Source organism: Rhamphochromis longiceps, linkage group LG20 (assembly GCF_057381845.1).
Source record: "Rhamphochromis longiceps isolate RC_006_pf linkage group LG20, R_longiceps_female_GT1.1, whole genome shotgun sequence".
NCBI lineage: Eukaryota > Metazoa > Chordata > Actinopteri > Cichliformes > Cichlidae > Rhamphochromis > Rhamphochromis longiceps.
Window position 1 is genome coordinate 31,683,813 of NC_140576.1, and position 22,265 is coordinate 31,706,077.

The window sequence follows — 22,265 nt, forward strand, 5'->3', positions numbered from 1 at the left end:
ATTAGCATATCATTGCCATAAGAAGCTTCAAACTTTACAATTAATGGGTTTTTAATGGTTCCTTGGGCCTCACTATTATGTGACTGGGCTTTTTAGCCTAATCCAGTGGGGACCATATGGGCAGCAGGCTGACTCCATACATTGGACCCAGAGGCGTATTGAAGCCGATGGGGAAGCTGAGCCAGAGTGTATTTAAATGTAGTGGAGCTCAGAGCTTTATTTAAACCCAAAGAGAGTTTATTTGTTAGAGGACCTCGGAGAGTGCGGCGAGAGTAGTCGCTCTCTTGGTTTTACAAGAACTTGTTTATTGTTCTGTAAATTTCAAGGTTTAAATGTGTACATTAGTGAATCCAGTTTACACTTTCTTGTGACTCAGTGTCATTAAAAATTTGTATGGAACTTGCTGATTGTGTCTTTTAAAATACCGTTGAGACCACCAGCGTGGTTGTCTGTTATCCATGTTAGGGGGACTTTGTTGATTTGAAACTTCAACAGAGGAAAATAAACACTGCATTTGACACACTGACAGTGTTGTCACATTGAAACCTGCAAGGGTTTAGTTTTGAACATTATGTTTATATTCACGCATCCATCCTGCCCCAAAAAGGAAAGCGTCTGTGTTATAGGTTTGAGAGCTGCTGTCTGTTTGGACAAGGTGCTTCAAGAGAATGTGGCTCAAGTAAATACAGAAGTAGATACAGTTTATGCTTTAACTGTGAGACTAATAGGAATGAACAGAAAGAACCAGACTCAACCAGGTAGAGTTTTTCATTTAAAAATCTGATCAGGCATACATTTTTGTTTAGAGCAGAGTATTCTTTTATGTTCCTTGTCCATTAGTTTGCTTGGCTGTTAGTTTAAATTCAAATTTCTGTGTCTTTTTAAAAGTTGTTGGTTTATGTTGTTGTTGTTGTTGTTGTTTGCAGATCCTTGATTTAGTCTGCATACTCCTGCACATTCATGTCAAAATGTAGACCAGTCACACTGTGTCCTTGTTCTTTTCAGAATAAACTCTGACTGATCCAATTTGGAAATCTTATATTTCTAGTTGGATATGAGAATAAATTACTAAAGGTCAAACTAACTGGCCAAGCAGCTAACAAGCCAGCAGACCACAGTCAACACCTGCGTGGAAAGCAGCCAGAAAAGCTCTTTACTCATTACAGTTTCTGTCAATGGAAAGAAGATTAAAGCGACTAAGGACTGTGTCGCCTCATGTCACACACTTTTCTTCAACGTGATCCGCTTAGGCTTTTAATGTAATGCATGTTATATTGCAAGGTTGTAGTGTTATGGTGTATACACGTTACTCGTGTGTGTGTGTGTGTGTGTGTGTGTGTGTGTGTGTGTGTGTGTGTGTGTGTGTGTGTGTGTGTGTGTGAGAGAGAGAGAGAGAATTCTAGGCAGTGCAGTAAGTGCTGATGCAAGCTTTAAGCATCCCTGTCCAGGTAATGGCCTGTAGCAGTACTGCAGCCTGGGGCCTGCCAGAGGAGGAATGACATTTACTGCCACCTTAACTAGCTCATTAGCCTTCTTCACAGTCTGTCTCTCTATTCACTCCACAGAGGGTAATGAGAATAGCACTGTTTTACAGTGCCAGTTGTTATTCTGCTCATGCCCTTCAAGGCCATCGAGATGGAACACTCAGATTGTTTTGGGAAATGGATTCTTGTTCTCCTGCTTTCTATGCTGTTTTAGCACGAGGGTTTACTCAGTGTGTCTTTGAAGAAACAACCGATGATAGTTTTGAATCTTTTTATGATTGGTTTTGTTATTGCACTCTTGCCGAGATATCAGTGTTACATGCTCACCTAGAGTGAGCTCATCTGTTAATCAGCCGTGATCCAGCAGACTGATTGGCCCTATTGTTCAGTGTATAGGCTATTGAAATCTTCCTTTTATTTCCCCTAAATAGACAAATACACATTTGTATTCACACACAGCAGCACAGGCCCTTGCACTCACCTGTGCACACACTTGTGCACACCATTACACAAACTCACATCTTTAATATGCTACTTTTTCGGTTGATTGGAGTGTTGTGTGATGTTAATGTGTGCTCAGTATAATCCTTCCTCTCCTCTCTAGCTGCCTGACATTGCTTTGTTGTTCATTAGGGACAGAAAAGGTGAAGGAGAGAGGCACAAAAGTCCAAACCGGATTCCAAAAAAGTTGGGACACTAAACAAATTGTGAATAAAAACTGAATGCAATCCAGTTTGTAATAGCAATGAAATGATATTCAAATAACAAAGATATAATACCAACATCTAATCTACAAGTCTGGGCGCCTTTAGTCTGGTTACCTCATTCTAGTCAGTCTCTCCTGATGACTGGCATGTCACATAGAGATAAGTTTGTTTAGTAGGTGTGTGAGTACAGTGTCTTTACAGTGATCTATGCACACACATGCATACACACTTGTTCAAAACAGTAACCACACATGTGCAAAGGAAGAGCACAGTTTTGCCTTGGCTTGTGGAATGCCCCAGGCTCAGGCGCATCGTGAGGCTTTTGTTCTGGTGATGTTTTCTTATTGATAAGGTCTGGTGGGAGTGACAATAAAAAAAAAATTAAAAAAAAAACCCTACAAGAAGTGATTGGCTCATTCTTAACCACACTAGACTACATTTCAAAACTACACACAAAGCTCACACACAGCTTTTATTGCACGACCATCTGTGCACTGCCCTCTTGTTTTTGGTCATGCAGTTATTTATTCAGTGAATTATCTCGTGTCTCTAGTGTAGGTATGCACTCCCTGCCTGACTAAAAACAGCCCAAGGCCTGTTCATGAAGTCTGAACTCCCTTTATATACCTTTCACTAATTTAGTGTGTGTGTGTGAGCGTTTATTCATGTCTGTGTGTTTGTATTTCTTCACCACAACTACCATATCCTGTGTTTACAGCATTAATGTCATTGGGTAGATGTTGGACTGTCTGTGACTCATAATGAGTTATTGCAACACTCCAATAAGACCCATTCAGAGATATGACCGCGGGCAAAGCACAGAGGCCTCTATGTGTCTGCACTCTTAACAGGTATCAGACAGCATTACAGGTTCCCACAAGAAATGGATTAGACAGCACATACTTGGCTCCTCAAAGTAAACGCACCTTTCTTTTCTATCCATGTCAACATTAGTCCGGTGTGCTTGGGTTCAGGCTTTGTTGAGGAACACTGGGAATATGAAACACCTTAGGTGGCTGTGCTGTAACATCTCATGTGCTGTCAGTTTTGTTTTACACACACAGACCTTTTGTTTGTATTGTTGTGTTGCTCTTTTAACTTTGCACAGCTGAATTATTGTTGGCTTAGCTCTTCTTAATATTTATGAAGCAACACTTAAGTAATAAAGATGGATTAAAAACCTGCTCAGGTATTGGGTTGAATGAAGATGTTTTAACTCCCTTTTAACTTCTGGCACAATTCGACGTTTAAATGGAGTTGATTTTGGTGCCAAACCTGCTGCCTATTTGGCTGGTACCTAACATTTGACTCCATTCTCTACTTTATCCCAAAAAGAGGGGAAGTGTCCTCGGCAAGCAAATATGCCAGCTGTGACCAGTCACAGAGCTCCCCCCATAGCTGTCTCCATTTACAGAAACTATATTCTCCTCAAACTGGCATTGGTCTCTGGATCAGTGCCAGCCCAAACAGTAGTACTTTTCGCAATCTTTTATGTCAAAATAAAAACAAAGTGACAGCACTCTTTTTTCCTTTCCCCTCATAGCACTAACTTCCGACCTTCCCATTATTAAAGCAGCTGCTTATTTCAGGCAGCCTAAATAAGCTGTCTTCGTTTTCCCAAATGCTTTGCTGGCTTATATTATGTGCTTATATTTTCAGTCTCCTGCTTAATGACATCTTTGCTTTGACTTCTACTGTGTGAGTAATTGTGATGTGTGTATTGTTGGCTTGCATGCACATACGTGTTTGCAAATTTTATGGCTTTGTGGAATGGCAGTGTCTGTTTTTCCTCTTACAACCTTGTTTTGGGGATTTTGTGAAAGTTTCGTGTTTCAGTGTGTTTAAAGCAGGGTCAGCATGGGACTATTCTACTGTAGTTAACTTTTCTAAGAATGGATTAGCATGGAGGCCTTACTCCTCTGTTACAAATTTGTCAGGCATTTTGAACGCCCTTCTCAGTCTGATCAGTCAACTGGCATTTCCAAACGGACATATCTGCTTGTGTCCAACAAAATATTCTCACTCACATTATCACATTTTAATGCACAGAATCTCCTACTTATTCTATTTATTTCCTGATGTGCAGGTGTACTGCACCAGAATACCATTATACAACAAACGTCCCCAGCAGATGTCTGGAGGGGTGGAATTGTCATAAGTCAGTGGACTTCTACTGAGAAGACGAGACTTTGCAGATGTTAGAGTTTGAGTTTAGGCTGTAAAATGCTTAAGGATATGAGAACTTAATGCTTTTTGTTTAAATAAAAAAAAAGTTTTAAATAATCTTACACCTTAGGAATGCTTCATGTCATTTCTTTCAGAATTTCAGGGACTTATTTGGCGTTCTGTGAAATTAATCTGCTATTGAAAAAATATTTAAATGTTGTCCTGAACAATTTATTTGTATGTGCTGAGTTAAGATTAACTCTGTACAATATCACTGCAGAACACAGGCATTATATGCACAAATACATAAAAATCTTACAACTATTCTCATACAGTATATACACATTAGTCAGTGTGGCTTCAGTGATTGTAGCTGAGCTTTTCTGTTTGTATCTCATGATTTTCTGAAATGTGGGCCATTAAAAAGGATGGCCTCATTTCCTCTGATGACTAGCTAAGAGTAAACCACACTCTGTCAGATGGAAATACCAAAGTTCTTGTTTAATTTATTAAACACAGCTGTCCGTGGTTGTAGACTGATTCTAACAAGAAACTTGTGAGAAACTTTTGCATTTAATGAATTCATTCAGCATGCCTTATCCACATGTGAAGGCATTGGGTAAACTCAACTGACCATTTTTTTTCCTCTGAAACTTTTGCAACACATAAACAGTCCTTTTCCTGAATAGTGGGTATAAGAGATTTTGGTAATTTCCAGCAGAACAGCACTTTTTACTGAAAAGCATTTCATTATGATTCCACAGATAAGTTAACTAAACACACTGTACATTGAAATAACAAATTTAATTTCTGTGGAAAAATGAGAGTCACAGTGCGGATGAGAAAGTAGTATTCTTTAATCTACTTTAATTAGTTACACCTTAGTTACCTTTTGTTCTCTGGTATATTGTATCTCTGGGTCCAATAAAGGCATAGGAGGCAATTTGGTCTTAACCAAGCCATTTACTTTATTGTTTGTGTCATTACAATTGAGTAACTGTAATGGGTTTGCACAGACACTAGTTGACCAAGTAGCCAAACAATATAATGCATCACACACTGAAATACTTCTAATGATCTTAATGCAGCTATAAAGCAAGATAAGCTTTTAATGAAGTCATTATGATTCACAGGCACAGACACAGATTTACTGTAACCGAAGCATATCCATGCATGTAGCCTAAAATGCACTTCATTTTTTAACCACAATAACATTTTGTTTCATAACAGTTATTCTACAATGATTCTAAGTGTCCTGTTTCTTCTTTCCACTCAGAGTTCAATGTACTGTAGGGCTCGGGGAAGGGTCATGCGTTGTTTGGAAAATGGTTATCATAAACAATAATGTTATGTTATGGATTCCAGTCATTCAGCTATCGCAACACACTAAAAGAATGGTGATTTATCAGACCAAAACATGATCAATAGATTACCCCAGCTGGGGATACTGGTTGTGTAGGTCTCACATTTGCATAATTTTTTTTGTCTTTGTGTTGTTTGCCGTCATGGCTGCTCAGTCATCTAGGGAACTATAGGAGGCAGCTGCACTTCTTTGCTCTGTCTCCTGCTCAGCGGGGAGGGGGGTTCCACTAGGATGAGGCAGCCTGGGGATCGACTGCAGGGAGGGCGTGCAGGTTGGAGAGGAGGGAGGGATAGACGGGATCTGTATCTGTCTGTGTGTCCGACTGGCTGCTGGCTACGGGCAGCATGTCAGCTGGGCTTGTTCCCCAGACCCCCACCCTACTACCCCATTTTGCCTTTCCAGTCTCTCTCTCCCAATAAGTGATGGACGGATGGTTTGGAGAAGGAGGCGGCGTGCAGCCAGTTAGTTCCACCCCACAGCAGCCTTCTTTATTGGGCCTTCATTGGGGATTATTGTTATTGAATTATGGAGGGCCTCCCGTTAGACAAATCTCTGGCAGGAAGTGGGAACCCCAGGCTTTCATGCAACTGCTGATGTGTGACCCTCTTTCCCACCCACTTTACTCCTTATGCCCTCTTCCTCCAATTCTAATGTAGCCTCATAGCTTCAGCCAGCTCCTTTTAGTATACACGCCATCTGGATCCCTTACATGTGCATATGCATATACACAGTCAAAAGTGCAGCCTCATGCAGGCGCACACCTTCAGATGTCAAAAGGAATGCACCATTTATAGTCATTTGCCTTTTGGCTGGCATTACCAAAGCATCAAGAGAATGGAACTATAAATAAATGGAAAGTGTGAGGCAGACAGATGAGGTGTATCGAGGAGATCATTTGAGAGGAGCTGTGGGTAGGGGGTTCCTGTGTTTCCATATCGCTGCCTGTCTGTTCACCCCAGTCCATCCCTGTCATTGCCCTTAGGTCTCTGCATTCCTCACATCCATCCCTAACCCCATCCCCCTGCTGTTGTCTGGCCTTAACACCCCTTAGCCTCAACTCCCATACGTGTGTTCAGTGGAGAGGCACAGACCAAAAGACACCCGAGAGACAGAAAACTATTTATGCATGTATGAACGTTAACACACGAGTGTGCATGCACTCTCTTGCTCTCACACAGACTTGGACTCATGTCAGTGCACATACATACACACACACACACACACACACACACACACACACACACACACACACACACACACACACACACATAGTTGTTGTCTGCTCAGCACTAGCTCCATGCCATGTAAGGAATGGATATTATGACTCCCTATTGTGCTACACCCATAGGATTACACTAGGTGATCCTAGCTTTGCTGATGTCTGGGACCTACGTATATACAGCGCGGTAGATTAGACATTGTAATTTATAAAGTATCACAGGATTGGTTGATGTCATGAAACTGTTATGACTAGACACCCAAATTAGTTCTTTCCACTGATGTTTAGGTGATTATTGGGGTAATCTGGTTAAAGACGCGCTGTCGGCTAAAGATGAGGGATTAGCTTTATATCCTCCAGGAAATGGTTCATGATACCCTGCATGCCCCATTATGTTTCCTCTTGACCCTCAACAAACACATTCATTTTTCACATGAGATGGCTTATAAAGAGATTTTGTGACCTTTGGCCTTGAGTGACAGGCTTCATCCCTGGTGAATTTAAACATGCATGAAATAACATGCGACAACTGTAGAACTGCATGAACACCCAACGCTTTCCATATAGACAAATGGCTGTGCTGGAGCAGCACCTAACTTTTCAAATTATATTAGCAAAGCTTTAATCATTTTTGTTTGTTTTTTGTGTAAATTCATCAAACTGGAAGACTACATTTTCATTTTTTCTTTGGTTAATTTGTTCAGTCGTTGTTTTCATACTCCCCTAGGTGCAGTAGGACATTCTCTGTTGAAAGTTATTCTAATTCTGTGTGTTCTAGCCTGTATGTCGTACAAAAACACTGAGTGATAGGTACACTATTCCATACCAGTTTATGTCTTTCTTTCAGCTTCTTTTCCTGTTTCTCTTTCTGGCTCTCTCCCACTCTCTTTCTCTCTCTCCGAGCAGTATGTGTGGATGGAAAGTGAATCAAGTTGTCGTTGTGGCTGGCTTTGAATGAACTATGACCTTTTAACAATTCCTTTGGGTGTATGTGTGTGTTTGTATGCATGCGCAGATACGTGCATATTTCTGGGTGTGTGTGTCTAAAGGAGTATCCACTGTCTGCTCACTCCGTGACACAGAAAATACCTCCCTCAGCCTGCCAAAAACCGTTAACCAACTAAACACCCAGTTTTTCGCCTCCTCCTTCTCCTCCTCCTCCTCCTCCTCTTTCCTCCTCTTCTTTAAGGCCACAGTTATGTAGTCTCTTGTTTTAGAGAAACAAAGAGCAGTGGTCAGGCGGGAGAATTGCAGACGCATTATATCATTGTGCTATGAATCCTTCCCACACAGCCTCCACTCTTCCCCTGTCCCCCCTGGAAAAACGAGCTTTTAGGTTTGTGTTGACCCAAACATTTATGTGGTTTTTGCAGCAAGAACAAGGAAAAGGACATGGAGAGAAAGAGAACCAGAAAACATGTATTTTTCCATAAAGCCCAGTTATGGAATAAAATGAAGCCAGGGTTTTGGGGGATCTGGACTGAGGTAGCCAAACATAGAGCCGTCTGGCCGGAGTCTGTGGTCAACTTATGAAAAAGAGAAAAAAGAGAAGGGTATTGTTTGATGTGGGCTTTCAAACCTAGTTTTTCCAGCTCCCTCTCTCTAGCTTGCTAAAAACAATAAGGAGATTTTTCCCTGATATGCCAGGTTAGCTCACATTTGAGAGGCACATTCAAATCAAGATATCAATTACTGTGCCTTGGAATTTGAATTTAATAGTGTCACTGTTAGAGAAACCTTTCATCAGAAAACGATCTCATGCCTAATCTGACTGAGCTGAGAGAGAGTACGAGAAAAACGCTAATATACTGTAGCATGCTTCCTTTTTGGATTTCACGCCAGTGTTGCATGCTTTTTGGCAGATGATTTTTAATGTAACAAAACCCTCTGCGGCCCCTGCTGCTAATACTAGACATTACCTCACAAAAGTGGATTTATACAGAGGAAATGGCTAATCCCTCAGGTAATATTGGCATGAATCAGTCAAGCCAGACAGCAGGGAAGCTCATGCTTGCTTCTTCACTCAGCTCCAGAAACACCAGAGATAGCCCCGTACTGCTGTAGCTATTCTGTGTAGTGTATGTGGAGGAAAGCAAGAGAGCTGTCACAACCCTTTATATTGTAACTCTTACTCTAGTTTAAGGCTAGAGCACATATTGGTGTATGTGCTTGAGCATGGTAGCAGTGTTGTTTCAGCGGGGGGCTATTTTAGGGCGTTTTGCTTAATTTCTTTAAAAAAAAAAAATCTGTTTTAAAATATAGATTAAAAATAAGTACACATGTTTGTTTGAATATGCACATTCATGTGCTCCACAGCCTTACACTGTGTGGGCACCTAGCTCATTTCTGTGGAATTTTGAGATCGTTAGCATATATACCAATCCAGCACAGAGTCATAATGTATCTCCTTCCTCAGGGTGTTATTGCACATCCTTAATTTCTTACATGCACACACACATAAACTGGCTGGCTGCTGACCGGCACTAATGCCCTAATGGTGCTGCCCTACATACTTGGTACACTAGTGTCTGTTGGTAACTTCACGACCTACCCTAGGCTGGAGGCAGATGGGGAGGACAGGGGAATAAGATGGAAGGAGAGGTTTGCTTTTAAGCTCTTAACACCTCAACTCATTTACCTTGTGTTGCATTTGTAGTAGAAGCTACTTAAATGCTATTGTGTTTTCAAAAAGAATAGGTTCATATAATTATATTTCATCTTTCTTTTATCATAAAGGTCTAGAGAAAGCTGGCGTAAGTTGGGTTGGTAAAAGTGAAAAACCATTATATATGTCTTAGTTAGGTGTTTGGCCTCCACATGCTGCCAGGACAGCTTTCATTGTGTTACGAATTATTTTTCACAAATCTGTTGAACTGTAACGAAGAGGGGGAGGGGAAGGGGGTGTTAAACACCATTCTTTCAAAGGATAATTCCTCATTTAGTGTTTTGATGCTGGAGGCGGAGAGTGCTGTCGAACAAAATCTCTCCTAGGTTTAAACTGGGTTGTGATTTTATGACTCAAATTGCCATAGCATGTGATTCATATAATTTTATACTCATCAACCTGCTAACGGCTGCAGCAGCAAACCGCCATCGTTTGTATGGTATATGAATGTGGGCAGGCAATGAGCCACCTTTTCCAAATCACTCAAAAATAAGAGTCAGTCAGACTAAAAAGGAAACAGTTGTCTTGACTGTCAGGTTTTTTTTTCTGTTTTAATCAGTTCAATTTTTTCAAATTATGCTACGGTACAGTATTGATTTTCTCTGGCATGCTTACCAAGAAAGACACTTGAAAAGATATTTTTAGGTTTCTGTTACACGGTGAAATAATTATGAATGGCAGTTATCATTCCTCCTCTCTGTACTGGTTGGATTTCACTCTTTTAGTGTAGAAAATCTATGCTGCACTGTATCTAAATGTAATGTGGTGACCTCTGAGTCAACTGAAAAAACCTTTTCACTTTACTCTTTAAAAATGTGACACGTAGACAAATTGAGAGCCTTGTACCAGTTTTCACTCTTCCTCAGTCCTTACCTGTCACATGTAGATCCTTCATCGTGCCATATAGTGATGGTCTAACAGAGTTGGATGGTTACCACAGTGGTTACTGCACCCTAAGCAGAGGATGTGTCATTGTCTCATTTCCCATTTATACATCAATCCCTGAACCCTCCATTACCCAACCCTACTCCCTTTACATTTTGAAGAGAAGCAAAAGCTTTGCAGTGTGATGGAGGTGTGTATTGACCCAGAGAAACTATGAGGATGGAATACTAATAGGGTTAATAGAATTAATGGTGCTGTCACCCTTGTTTGCGGAGGAGTGTCAGGGTTTGTGCTGGCTGTTTGCTAGCTGCTTTTGTGGCTATACTGGTGCTCTGAGTTGCTCCATTGCTGCCTTCTCCCACTATGCAATTTTGTCTCTCTTTTTTCTTCTCACCCTTTTCCTGTACATCTGTCTAATCCTTGCAAAATCTTCCGTAAAATGAATGAAATCCTTTTTGATGCCGCTACTTTTTATACTCTTCTTTCACAAATGTCCTTTATTTTATCAGTATCTGAATGAATAAAGTGGCTGTGATGTACAAGTATTTATATTCCCTAGGTTCATGTGCAAGAGTGATTTGTGTGCTGTTTGTGTGCATGTTTATGATTCTGTGGTCGTTTTAAGGGAGGCAGTGTGTGTGTGTGTGTGTGTGTGTGTGTGTGTGTGTGTGTGTGTGTGTGTGTGTGTGTGTGTGTGTGTGTGTAATAATTGAAGGTTGACATTTAAAGCAGTATATTTAGTGCCACTGAATTAGCATACTTTAACTGGCTGCTCTATTCCTTCTGGAGTGAAGCAGGCATTAAATCCCGACGCAAGATTGGTGGGCATTTTTAAAGAGCTTTAGTGAAGATTCATAGACTACAAAATGTGCTGGCATCACACAGAAACTCACGCTTATATACACATTTTCTCTTTCTCTGTCATTTTTTTTAAAGAAACTCTGACCTGAGAATATGCTGCTTTCCTATTCTGCATACACAGCAGTTTTCCTCTTCTGCCACTTCAGAACATGTGTATGAGTTACGAGGGAATAAGAGAGGACTGAGGAGTGTGTGGATGTTTTGTTTGAGTCTGAGTGTTTGGGGGCTAAAGGAGGAATCCTCTGTCACAGACACATGTCTCTACTGATGAGCATCTCTGATCTCTTGGTCTACAGGAAGACTCAGGCCTGCTGTTGCTGTTTTGCATGTATAATATACAAATAAAGACACACAGCTGCATTCAGTAGTCTTTTTAAGCCTGTGGCTGTCTGACGCTGTGTTTGTGTTCCTCCCTGTAAATCTCTTAAATGTGCATAGAATTGCTGAGAACACAGTACCATAAGTCATTTTTTACAGTGTTTTCTAATTAGCACACTAATGAATCAAGGCCCTGTTTGCTGCTGTTCTCACACAGAAGAAATATGCCTGACAGTCTTTATCTTGTTTTATGTGCAGATAGCATTAGACATGCCTGTTGGAACATATTTTAGAGAGGGGACATGTACATTTTTTCTTTTACTATAAAGGTATGTTTGTGTCACCAGTTCCAAGTATGTTGTTGTTACTAACACTAATTAACATTAACTGCAATTATTGCCCAGTGTATCCTGTTTTCAGTCTCGAGACTGTTTCTGATGGAATGCTATAATTTCCTGGAAAGCTGATCTTACCACATGTTCTAATTGGGAGCGGGGGAACAATCAAAAGGCCTCTGAAGGACGGAGACTAAAAATGAGCACCGCACTCTCTTAATCAGTTCAACTTGAGCCTCATGACTGAAACAATATTAATGACATAACGGCTTTTTTTTAAAATATCCAAGAATATCTGTGGACATATACATGTATTTACGCAGACAGACCACAGTTTTGGCTGATTCCCTGCTGATCTTGTGCCCAAGGGGAGAGAGGTTACTATGGCAACCCTTGTCCAGCACAGGGGTTTTGGCCTGGTTTTCTTGTTAATAGTTTGAATAGGGTCAGACACCCAACCCCTCCTCAACCCATCAGTAGCATCACTGTGTTGCTGAAAAGGACTGATTGGATAACCCTTACCCCTCATAGTCCACCCCATGTTCTTATCCCTTCCCCCTTCTGCATTGTTTCTGTTGGCCAGCAGAGGTCAAAGGTCCCCAGAGTGGTGTTCATCTTACCCCTGTCCTTACCCTCTCCACTTACAGGGGGAGCTCTAATTATTCAAGAGTTGCTGGGAAGTTGGTAGATGAGAGGTTAAAGGTTGTGATGTCTGTCTCCATAGAGTTACATGCGGTATGGTTTGAAATTTAGGGTGGAAGGGTGTAATGGGCTGTGAAGGTGATGGACCTCTGGTTTAGCCACACAGTCACCTTTGAAACTTTGAAATTATGTCTGATTATTTAAAGCCAGTGGCAGTAAAAAATACCAAGACAACAATATAATGATGGTAATTCTTATTTTATTATTTTTTTGTGCAGTATACAACTGGGAATGTAGGGAAAAAAAACCTGTGGATCATATGTTGTATTTATGTGGCATGAGAACTATATCATCAATAACTTGTAGAAAAACACATCATTTTTTAATAGATTGCCTGAGGGGAAAATGCTCTCAGTACACACTGCGTGCAATCACAGTGCAATAATGATCAAGGATGGTGCCAGAAATAAACAAAAACTATGATTATTTCAGATTACTATTTCTATAACATCCAGTTAGTAGGTGTAATCTTATGTCTTATCCTTTTTCCTTTTCTGTTCTTCTCGTCTCATTTACATGCCTATCTATAATATTCTATCATGTGTCAAAGAACGCCTGTAATATTATGGCCTTAATGAAGACGGCATTGAGTGTCAAGGCCTTATCACAGCACAATGCATTCGTCAAAAGCATGTTCACTTACCACTACCAAGTACATCTCAGTAATATAAACCACCCCATGAAACATGTAGGGAGATTATTCAAGTTCAAACACATTACAAGTATAAAATATAGTCTTGGTTGAAGTGCTTTTATATTCTCATTTGTTGTACGGATCCCACTGGCTATAATTTCCTAGTATCACATCTACCTGGCAGTCTTGTCCCACATTTAAATCTCACAAATCCGGTGGGAGAAATTGGAATGATTTCAGCTAATTTGCCCCTCACCTGAACCTCTTCTGAGCTACTTCTTGATTCAAATATCTTTGTGATCTACTTTGAAGTACACTGAGGGAGAAAGCAGTAGAGTGATATTTTCTTCTGGTTCAGTATGTTTGACATTCCTCTAATAACTTTTGTCTAACCATCAGTAGCTGTGTTTGCTGCATCTAATAGTTTCGTGATTGTTTTGTCCCTTGCTTATTTACTCACATAAAATAGGTATAGCTTTTCTTTGTTCTTTCGACACGTACATCGCATCAGTCAATGCTCCATCTTTAAAAGAAAAAAATCTCTGGAGAGAACGTTTCCTTATTAGAAGATGAAGTTTCGCGCAGAGGTAGCTGTTATTTTGTGCTCGTAACTTGGAATTGTGTGTGGGCTTATGTGTAGCTATGTAAACGTGTAATGTTTTGCATATATATTCAACTTAAAGTTGTTGGCATCGCCAGAATGCAGTTTTTAGAAAAAACAGTTTCTATGTGCAAATAGGAACAATAGCTTCATCATACTAGCAAACCCAGATTTTTAAGGGCTAAGCAGAAAATCCCTCCCACCACATCCCTCTGTTTTTGCTCTCTGTGAACCTTTCTGGACTGTGTCCATCAGCAGCAGCATGCTGGTCTCTGTTCAGTGTTTTAATGTGGAGCTAAATATAGGCCTGACATTGTGCTGCTGTGCTTAATATGTGTTTGGGCTGATTAGAGTTGAGGCCTGATCTCATCCCACCACAGACCCCTTAATGCATGCCGTGGTCTCTGGTTTCTTTTTTTACTCGGGGGCAAACAGAAGAAAGTGCTGATATAATCATGTTTTGGGTTGTGAATTATGTGACCGAGAGAGATGGTAATATTGCAGAGCTAAAACTTTATTGAACGAGTGTTGGATATAGCTATTATCCAGGCGGCAAATTGCACCATTGGTCTCTGGAAGTCAGTTTAATAGAATGTTTGCTAGTGATACTCACTGATATTTAGTGGGAGCAAAAAAATGGCCATTTGAATGGTCAGCATCTGTGATTTGTTGTGGCGTCTGGGCAGGCTTTTGTTTTCCTTTTCAAACAGATGAGAAAAGGTGCTGTCGAGGAGAGGGTTAACTGCTTTGTTCATGGGGCGTAGAGCCAAATCAATAGGCTTTATGGTGCCCTGCCAAAAATGTGAAGTAATTGCCCCTTGTAGGCTCGGGTCACTTTAGCTGATATACTGCCACTGTATGAGCCAGGTGAGGGGAAAGGAATTCCACTTACAAAAAGAGTGATGTCTCTTGTGATTATCCTAATTCCAATGTCTATTTTCATTTTCTTCCCGCTCCACTAATATGTAACCTCTTTAAAAATTGCTTTATTGCTTACATTTTTTCCAAACTCTGTAATTGTTTATAATTTTTCTTTCCTTTTCCTCTTCACCCTCTTCCTGCCTTTTCTTGTGTTTTCCTCCTCACCAACATGTAGTCTCTCCAGCCTCAGTCTTTCCGATGGGAACTGACACAAGCTAACATAAGCCTTATGGGAGCTTATATTGTACAACAGGAACAAAAGAGATGGCATACTGGGCTGTTGGGAGTCTTCTCACACATATACACAGGACATTTCTACACGCCGCTCGCTACTGACACCAGAATTCTTCAGCCTGACACTGGTGATGGATTAGATGCATTATCAAGGCGGAGAGAGGCTCCATGTTTTCTCCCAGTGTGCAGAATAAGGAGAGGGATGAAAAGGGGTGGGGGAGACTCGCACACAGGCAGCTGAATAGCCTGAACCTATTCCACCTGAAGTAGAGAAATACAATAGCAGCCTGCTACATTTCAAGCTGGGTTTCCAGGACAAACATGAAAATAGACATAGTGAGCCTCGTTGGTACACAGGGTTCTGCAAGGTGTGGAACATAACCAGCTGTGTGTCTGTCTGGCTGTAAAACTGCTCATTGACTGTGTTCCTTGAAGGACTACTCAAGGTGTTGCAATCATGAAGATGCTGCTCTGTTTTACTGATGTCCTTAAAATCAGAATGAATTGGTGTCTTACTGGTATTTTATTCCTAGTGTGTTGGCAATTAATTTTTTCCCGAATGTTACTCATACCACCAGTCCACTCTTAGTGATACATTCCCAATCTCACGCCTAAAGCATCTGACTTCATCTAGTATGTGTCCATATCAACATATCCCAGGGCGTCAAACTCTGCCGTTCTGTCAGAAGCTACTGGCATATCAGATCTATACCACCAGACCTGGCAGTATTGGATTTGGAGATAACAGTCTTCCTTTGAAGAGTGGAAAAAGTCTGCGTTGGGAGGTTGGGAGATGGTGGTGTAGTAAATCAGACGTTTGTCAGCCATGGTTCGTGTCTTGTTTGGCTTTGATTGTTCACTTTGTTTCCATGACTTACACTTTCTGATTCGTTTCATTTGCACCAACATTTTACTAGTCAGTAGCTAAGTTGAGGCACTAAAACATACTTGGTTAGGTTTATGCACCAAACTACATTGATTATGTTTTGGAAAATATTGTAGTTTAGGTTAAAAAAAAAGCCTCCTTAAGTAACCATGCATGTTGAAAAACAATAAATAAATATGTAGTGATATTCAATTTGATGGCAAGGGGCTGTTTGTACATTAAGCATGCTTTTGGGAGTTGGAAGACTGAGATCAATCACATTGTTAGTTAAACCTAGTGTGTCACACCACAGATGCAAAAGGACAGCTTGTCTATAATTTTCTGGACTCTAGCATCTTTAAAATATACTGCCATATTCAATACTCTGGACTGGTGGATGGTGGGCCATCCCCAGAAGGTTAGTCTTATCAGCACACCTCACCATTTTTCCCACTTCTGTGTAACAGATCTAAAAATATTTATGTGAGCTTAGTGTAGCTTTCTGGTGTTTCTAGTTCAAGGCTGTTTCCTTGATATTCTCATGCATTGGAGGGGTTTTAAGGTAAAAGACAAATTCTGAGCTTGTGGAAAAGGTCTTTTTCTTTCTTAAAGGTGTGCTTGCAATGCAAAACCTGATGGCATAAGAGCACCTTTGGCTATCACAAAAGCTTTTGAAATCATGAGAAGCATCACTGGCGCTTAAAATGCTTTCAGCAGTTTATCAATTGTCATATGATCCAAGGTGTGAGGTGGTAGTCTCAACACCACGTTCAAGGCTATTTGGCAAGACTGAGAATGGTTCTATCAGAGAAACTGGGCTTTATTAGTGAAAGTCCATCGTGGTCTATGTCAGGTCTCCTGGTTGACTTTAAACTGTATTTGACCTTAACTGAATACAAGTGCCATTTACCTAAACATAGCTGCCTCTGTGGTATCTCTGTGTATTGAGACAGCGTGTGAAAGTGTGCGGTGGTGTACTTTAGCAGAATCTAATCCAGTGTGTGGGATCAAGCAGATAAAGGCAATGCCTATCACTTCAACACTCAAGACTACTGAACTGGATTAGCGCAGATGCAGAAGATAGCTGCCAGATAGGTTATTCAGGGACTCTCTTTCTCTCTCTTTGAGATTCAGCCATAAGAGCATAATCTCCTAGAAATCAACTCTTGTTTTACTATTTTGGTACAACATGTAGGTGGAAGACCTACAGTATGACTTAATTCTATCCCAATGCAAGGTGTTAGTGTGTTGTACTCTGTGGTTTGGTAAAGGTTCTCATATGTGGGTTACATTCTGCTCTGCTAGCTGAAATCTGGTGGTAAAATAATGTGCACTCTCTGGATCTGTATTGGTCTTGGCAACGAGCTGTACACATGCTTGTCTTGTTTCAGAACACTAACCTCCCTCAAGGCTAAGTTTTGAAAAGAAGATTTCCACACATATTTAAAAAGAAAACAGTTCTCAGGTAATAGTTAGCAGCTGGACCATTAAAGAAGAAAAATTCTTTAGAAATTGAGCGTCTACTGTTGAACAAACACTTGGAACAGGGCAAGCTGTGAAACAGACATCAATCTATAGACATGAACATACTGTTACATCTCATGTTACTTCACGGTTGTATTTTGAGACCAAATCAAAACCATTTTGGCATTTTGCATATATTACATTTAATATTGATTTTTTCTTTTTGATGAAACTGCAGTTTGTTTTTTTTTAATGTTCTTTCCAATTCCTTTTACTGTAGAACAGCAGCATCCACAACACACTGCAAACACACATTTGATGCACTTTTTACGCAGGATTTATTCCGCACTCAAGCAAATTGCTCCACACGGACTCTCGCAGTTGGGGATTCAGTGTCTGGCACAGTGTTCAAAACCAGAGAGACCAGGAAGGGAAAGAGAGCAAGAGAAAGAGAGGGAGAGAGAGAACAGGACAGGGAAAAAAGGAGAAGGGCAATTTGAATTGGAGTTTGGTCAATCTTCAAACGTTTTTTCAGGGTGCTTACATGGTCTGATCAAAAGCACCCCACTGGCACAGGGCCTTGTAGCCACAAGGGGAGGCCTCTGATGCCTCTGCCATGGCTTCCCTGCTGGCCAACCACCCCAGCCCCACTCTCCACCCCCAACAGCTACCCATTTAATGCTGACTAGGTGCTGTGACAGAAAGCCTGTAAATAAAAGCAAAAGTTGTTGTTTTTTAATCTGTTGTTTTTGCTAGGTTCTGGCAGCATGGCAAAAGATGCTGGTTACCTGCGGAGTCCAGATGTGCATATTGAAGTTTTCAAGCCAAATACACCACCACCTTTATAATTAAACTATTGCCTCATGATAGTTTTAAGGGGCTTGGATTTTTAAAACCAAGTATCGCAGCTATCTGTGTGCTTCAAGTTTTTATGATGCCTGTTTTCATCTTTTCACCGTGATCATATTTTTTTCATCATTCATGACAGCGCTGTTTTTTCTCTTCAACATAAAGCTGCCCGTGGTGGCCCCGGGGGAGAATGTAGACTGTTTTTCAACAATCTCATCCATCTTCACTTTTTCCCCTCTTACTCAACTATACTCAGTTGCAGCTCTCCAATGCTGGTGATAGAGAGAGGCTAGCTAATGGCTGTGGTGTTGAAAAGGGAACCATGTCAGGCCAGGACAGACCAAAGGAGAGCTCTCTGGGGTATCAGGGGTTGTTTCCATGGATGGGCAGTCTTAAAATAGAGGGGCAGTAATATTGTGAGGCAGTTGAGGGTATGAAACCAACTTGTTTGCAGCTTTTTCACCCGGCCTGATAAATAATGCAAGGTCGTACAGCGCAAAGATGGGATAGATTTAAGTACCTGAGAGAGCAGGCTAAATGTTGAAGTAAAGCGATGCTGAGAAAAAGATGTTTTGAGCATGAGAGTCGCTTACTCAGGTGGTACATTTTGTTGACTGGTGGAATAGTAGTGTGGGAGTGTGGTAAAGAGAGGGAGTCTTTGACAGAATTATTTTTGGTCCACTAAGCACTGGTGCCTCCATTTACTTGCTCTGGGTTTTCATTTTCTCTTTTTTCTCTCATTCGCCCACCCAGAGGTGAGTCTGCTCTGGAAAGTACTTGTATTTAACTGACCCAATTCACACAAACGTTCATATTTTTTTATACTTTCTAACAGCGTGTCTACATATGTGTTAATATAATAGTCTTTGCAAGATTTACAGTTGCTGTAGAAAAGGGAAAAAAAAATCTGGATGTGAATGTGTTTGTGTTTACATAGTGGGATGGTGAGAGTGTCATTTGTCAATAATGTTTATTCGGTTTTCTTTGTGAGCTATAAGCCTTTGGGAAAAGCTACATAGAAGCAAAGAGTGAGAAAGAGAGTATTAGTGAATCTTCTTCCCTCGTACCCAGTCACTAATACAATGTCTCTGTAAACAGTCTTGCACTTGCATTATTATTATTTTTGTTTTTTAAAACAGGACTGGGCAACTAATCTAATTTTATTTTCAATTTTAATGTTGGCTCCAACAGCTACAATAAAAACAAGATAAGCTGAAAATTATTATTGATTAAAATCAGTGTACCTCATTCTGTTTGTGTTAATTATGCTGTGTAATATGTTAAATAAATAAATAAAAATAAAAAAGTTGCACATTCTCTGTCAGTGCCGAATGTAGCAGGGCGACTAGGTGCACATTCAGCAACTGAGCCTAATACGCTAATCACTAATAATCAAGTTTATTTTAAAGTGCACTAAATATGTAGGCTAAATAATCAAAATACAATTGAAAAGAAAATATAGAAAACAACAACCTACAATAGATGTATCCATTTCCTGACATATTTGACCAGTCACCCAACCTTATAAAATGATCGTGTAAAATGGTTGTAGTTTTTATATTGAACAAAAACACAAAAGCAAACACAAAAAACTATTTTTGCCTTAATAGAGCAGCTCTACTGTCTTGTTGCTGGTAGGCCTAGTATGTTTGTTCTTCTTTTAACAAAGTGTCTGGAGAGTAGAGGTTTTGTTCCTCACACACTCATAGACATCTCTGTATGTGAGTCTCTTTCTGGCCAAATGTTAATTTAAAAGCCCCTGGACAGTGGTGAGAGACTGTGTGATAGCGATCTGATTCAGATGAACTGCAGGCCTGCAGTGGGAAGGTCGGGTTATCTTGTGATCCCTAGTGGCAGCCTGCTAGGACACATATCACAGCATGACAGACTGCTCCTACGGGTGCACACACAAAAATGCACTCACAACACCCACACTGACACAGTAGTGAACAGAACAGTGCTGGCCTGGCCGTGCGCCGACATGCTTTATGGATGAGCATATTTGCTGAGGTCTCCCTCCACACTGCAGTGTCAGTAACCAGATGAAGACTGGCACGGCCCCCACATCCTGCCTTTCTCCTCCTACATATGGTTTTCACATATGTCCTGTTTTCAATGTTTGGATTAGTCTGCCAAGGTCAGATGTAGGTCAGCCATGGAAGGCTTAACCACTTTGAGCTTTGTTCCTTAACTGTGGTGCCTGCTGTCGTGTACCCAACTAACCCTCAAGCTTTGAAGGCAGAGCTCCAGGGATTTTGTGTGAACTTAAATCACATTTCTCTTACTTGATCATCCAGCAGTTTGACACATGGTCTTGCTCACACATTCGTACACAACAGTTTGTGCGTGCACTCGTTTTCTCACCACCCCCCCCCCCCCCCCCCCCCCCCCCCCCCTTTCGCTGTAGATCTTGTTTTGACAGACATATGACCTTGACTTTCCCCTCTGTGAGCCTGACAGCTCTTTGGTGCTGTCATTGTTTGAATAGACAGATGAATATTTGGGTGGATGGAGGCATGCAAGGATGGACAGATGATAAAGCCATCAGCTTTCATGGTTGGAGGAGGGCCTAGTGACATGTGACATCACAGAAACGTCAGAAAACCCCCACTCAAGTTTAGACAACCCATGCTGCTCCTCAAGATTTGCTGTTCTGTTTATGTCTGGCCAAGGGGATCTAATGAATGACGAAGGCTAGCACTGGCCCATTTGGGTCAGATGCCTAATATAAGTCATTTTATATTCTTTTCCATTGCTTTTGCAGTAAGGTGGTCTTGGCTTCAAGTTCAAAGCTTTCCTGAGCAAATACATCATTCACTGAGGGAAAGAGAAAACCAAAACACAGCTCAAGTTTCACAAAGGTCTAATAATATCCACAAATAATTCCGCACAGTTTTTATAACCCCGTCTTACAAGGAACTTATAGAGGACTTACATTACCTCATACTATGAAAATATTATGGTTTGTTGCACAGTTGTTGGCAATTATAAAAAAGCTTTTATGTCATATTCATATTCATTCTTTCTAGTGGAAGTGATCCTCAAGGAGAATCTCCACCTCCAACTGAAACTTCAAGTAGCTAAATAATTTCAGTGTTTTTCAAAACAAAAACAAAAAAAATGAATCATGTTTGTCATTCCTGTCAATCATTTTTATCTGGTTTTACTATTCCTGCTGTCACTGAGGTATAAATAGCTAAATCTGACCTGTTTGTGTTCTGTTTTTTGTCAGATTCGTGTTGATGGGCCTCCTCACGGTGGTGTTCAGTATGAAACGATCTCGGTTATCAAGGATGGGAGCCCTGTCCTCAGGGATATGGCCTTCTCTCTTGACCGCAACTACCTCTACGTCATGTCTGAGAGACAGGTAGGTATTTGAAAGCTGCATGCTTGAAAATATGTGACGCAAGTGTCCATACATAAGAAGAGATGGTTTTAATGTGCCTTTGTCTCTGTATGCATATGTTCGAAATGTCAGGAATATTGTGCGAATGTGTGAGCTCCAGCAGGGCGCAAGATGGCCCACCTCTCAACATCAGCAATCCACCACCTACTGTTAGCTATAAATAACCAGGGTGGCACAGCAGGGGACATTGTGACAGCATTTGATAATGAAGGAGAACAATGAGGGCAGGGAAAACGAAATAGACAGACGAGAAAAAGATAAGGTACAATGAGAGTGGATGAAGGAGAAGAAGGGCAGAGACTGGCAGGTTGACTGGCTGCTTGAAGCATGGGAGAAAGAGTGATGATGGAAAAGGGACAGCTGGAGGAGTGTACGACTTAGGAGTAAAGGAAAAAAAAAATGGAGACAGAGTGCAAGGTCATCTTTTCACACTTCTAATGAAGTGACACAGCACTGCAGTCTGGGTGGGCAGCAGCTGATAACCATCAATGCAACTGACATACTAAACAGGTAGAAGAAGTGCGAGGACACAAGGGTAAAAGGGGACACAAGGGCAGAGTAGAAGGGAGGAGATGCAAAGGAGGGG

The 22,265-nt window shown here is 40.9% G+C and overlaps 1 protein-coding gene across 1 annotated transcript in view; it reads left to right on the forward strand.

Annotated features, from left to right (window-relative positions):
- plxna2 (plexin A2) overlaps positions 1 to 22,265 on the forward strand; it is a 166,234-nt gene that overhangs the window by 46,158 nt on the left and 97,811 nt on the right. The window contains exon 4 of the mRNA XM_085395036.1: positions 21,506 to 21,640. Within this exon, the coding sequence (XP_085251162.1) occupies positions 21,506 to 21,640 (135 nt within the window). The remainder of the gene's footprint in view (positions 1 to 21,505; positions 21,641 to 22,265) is intronic.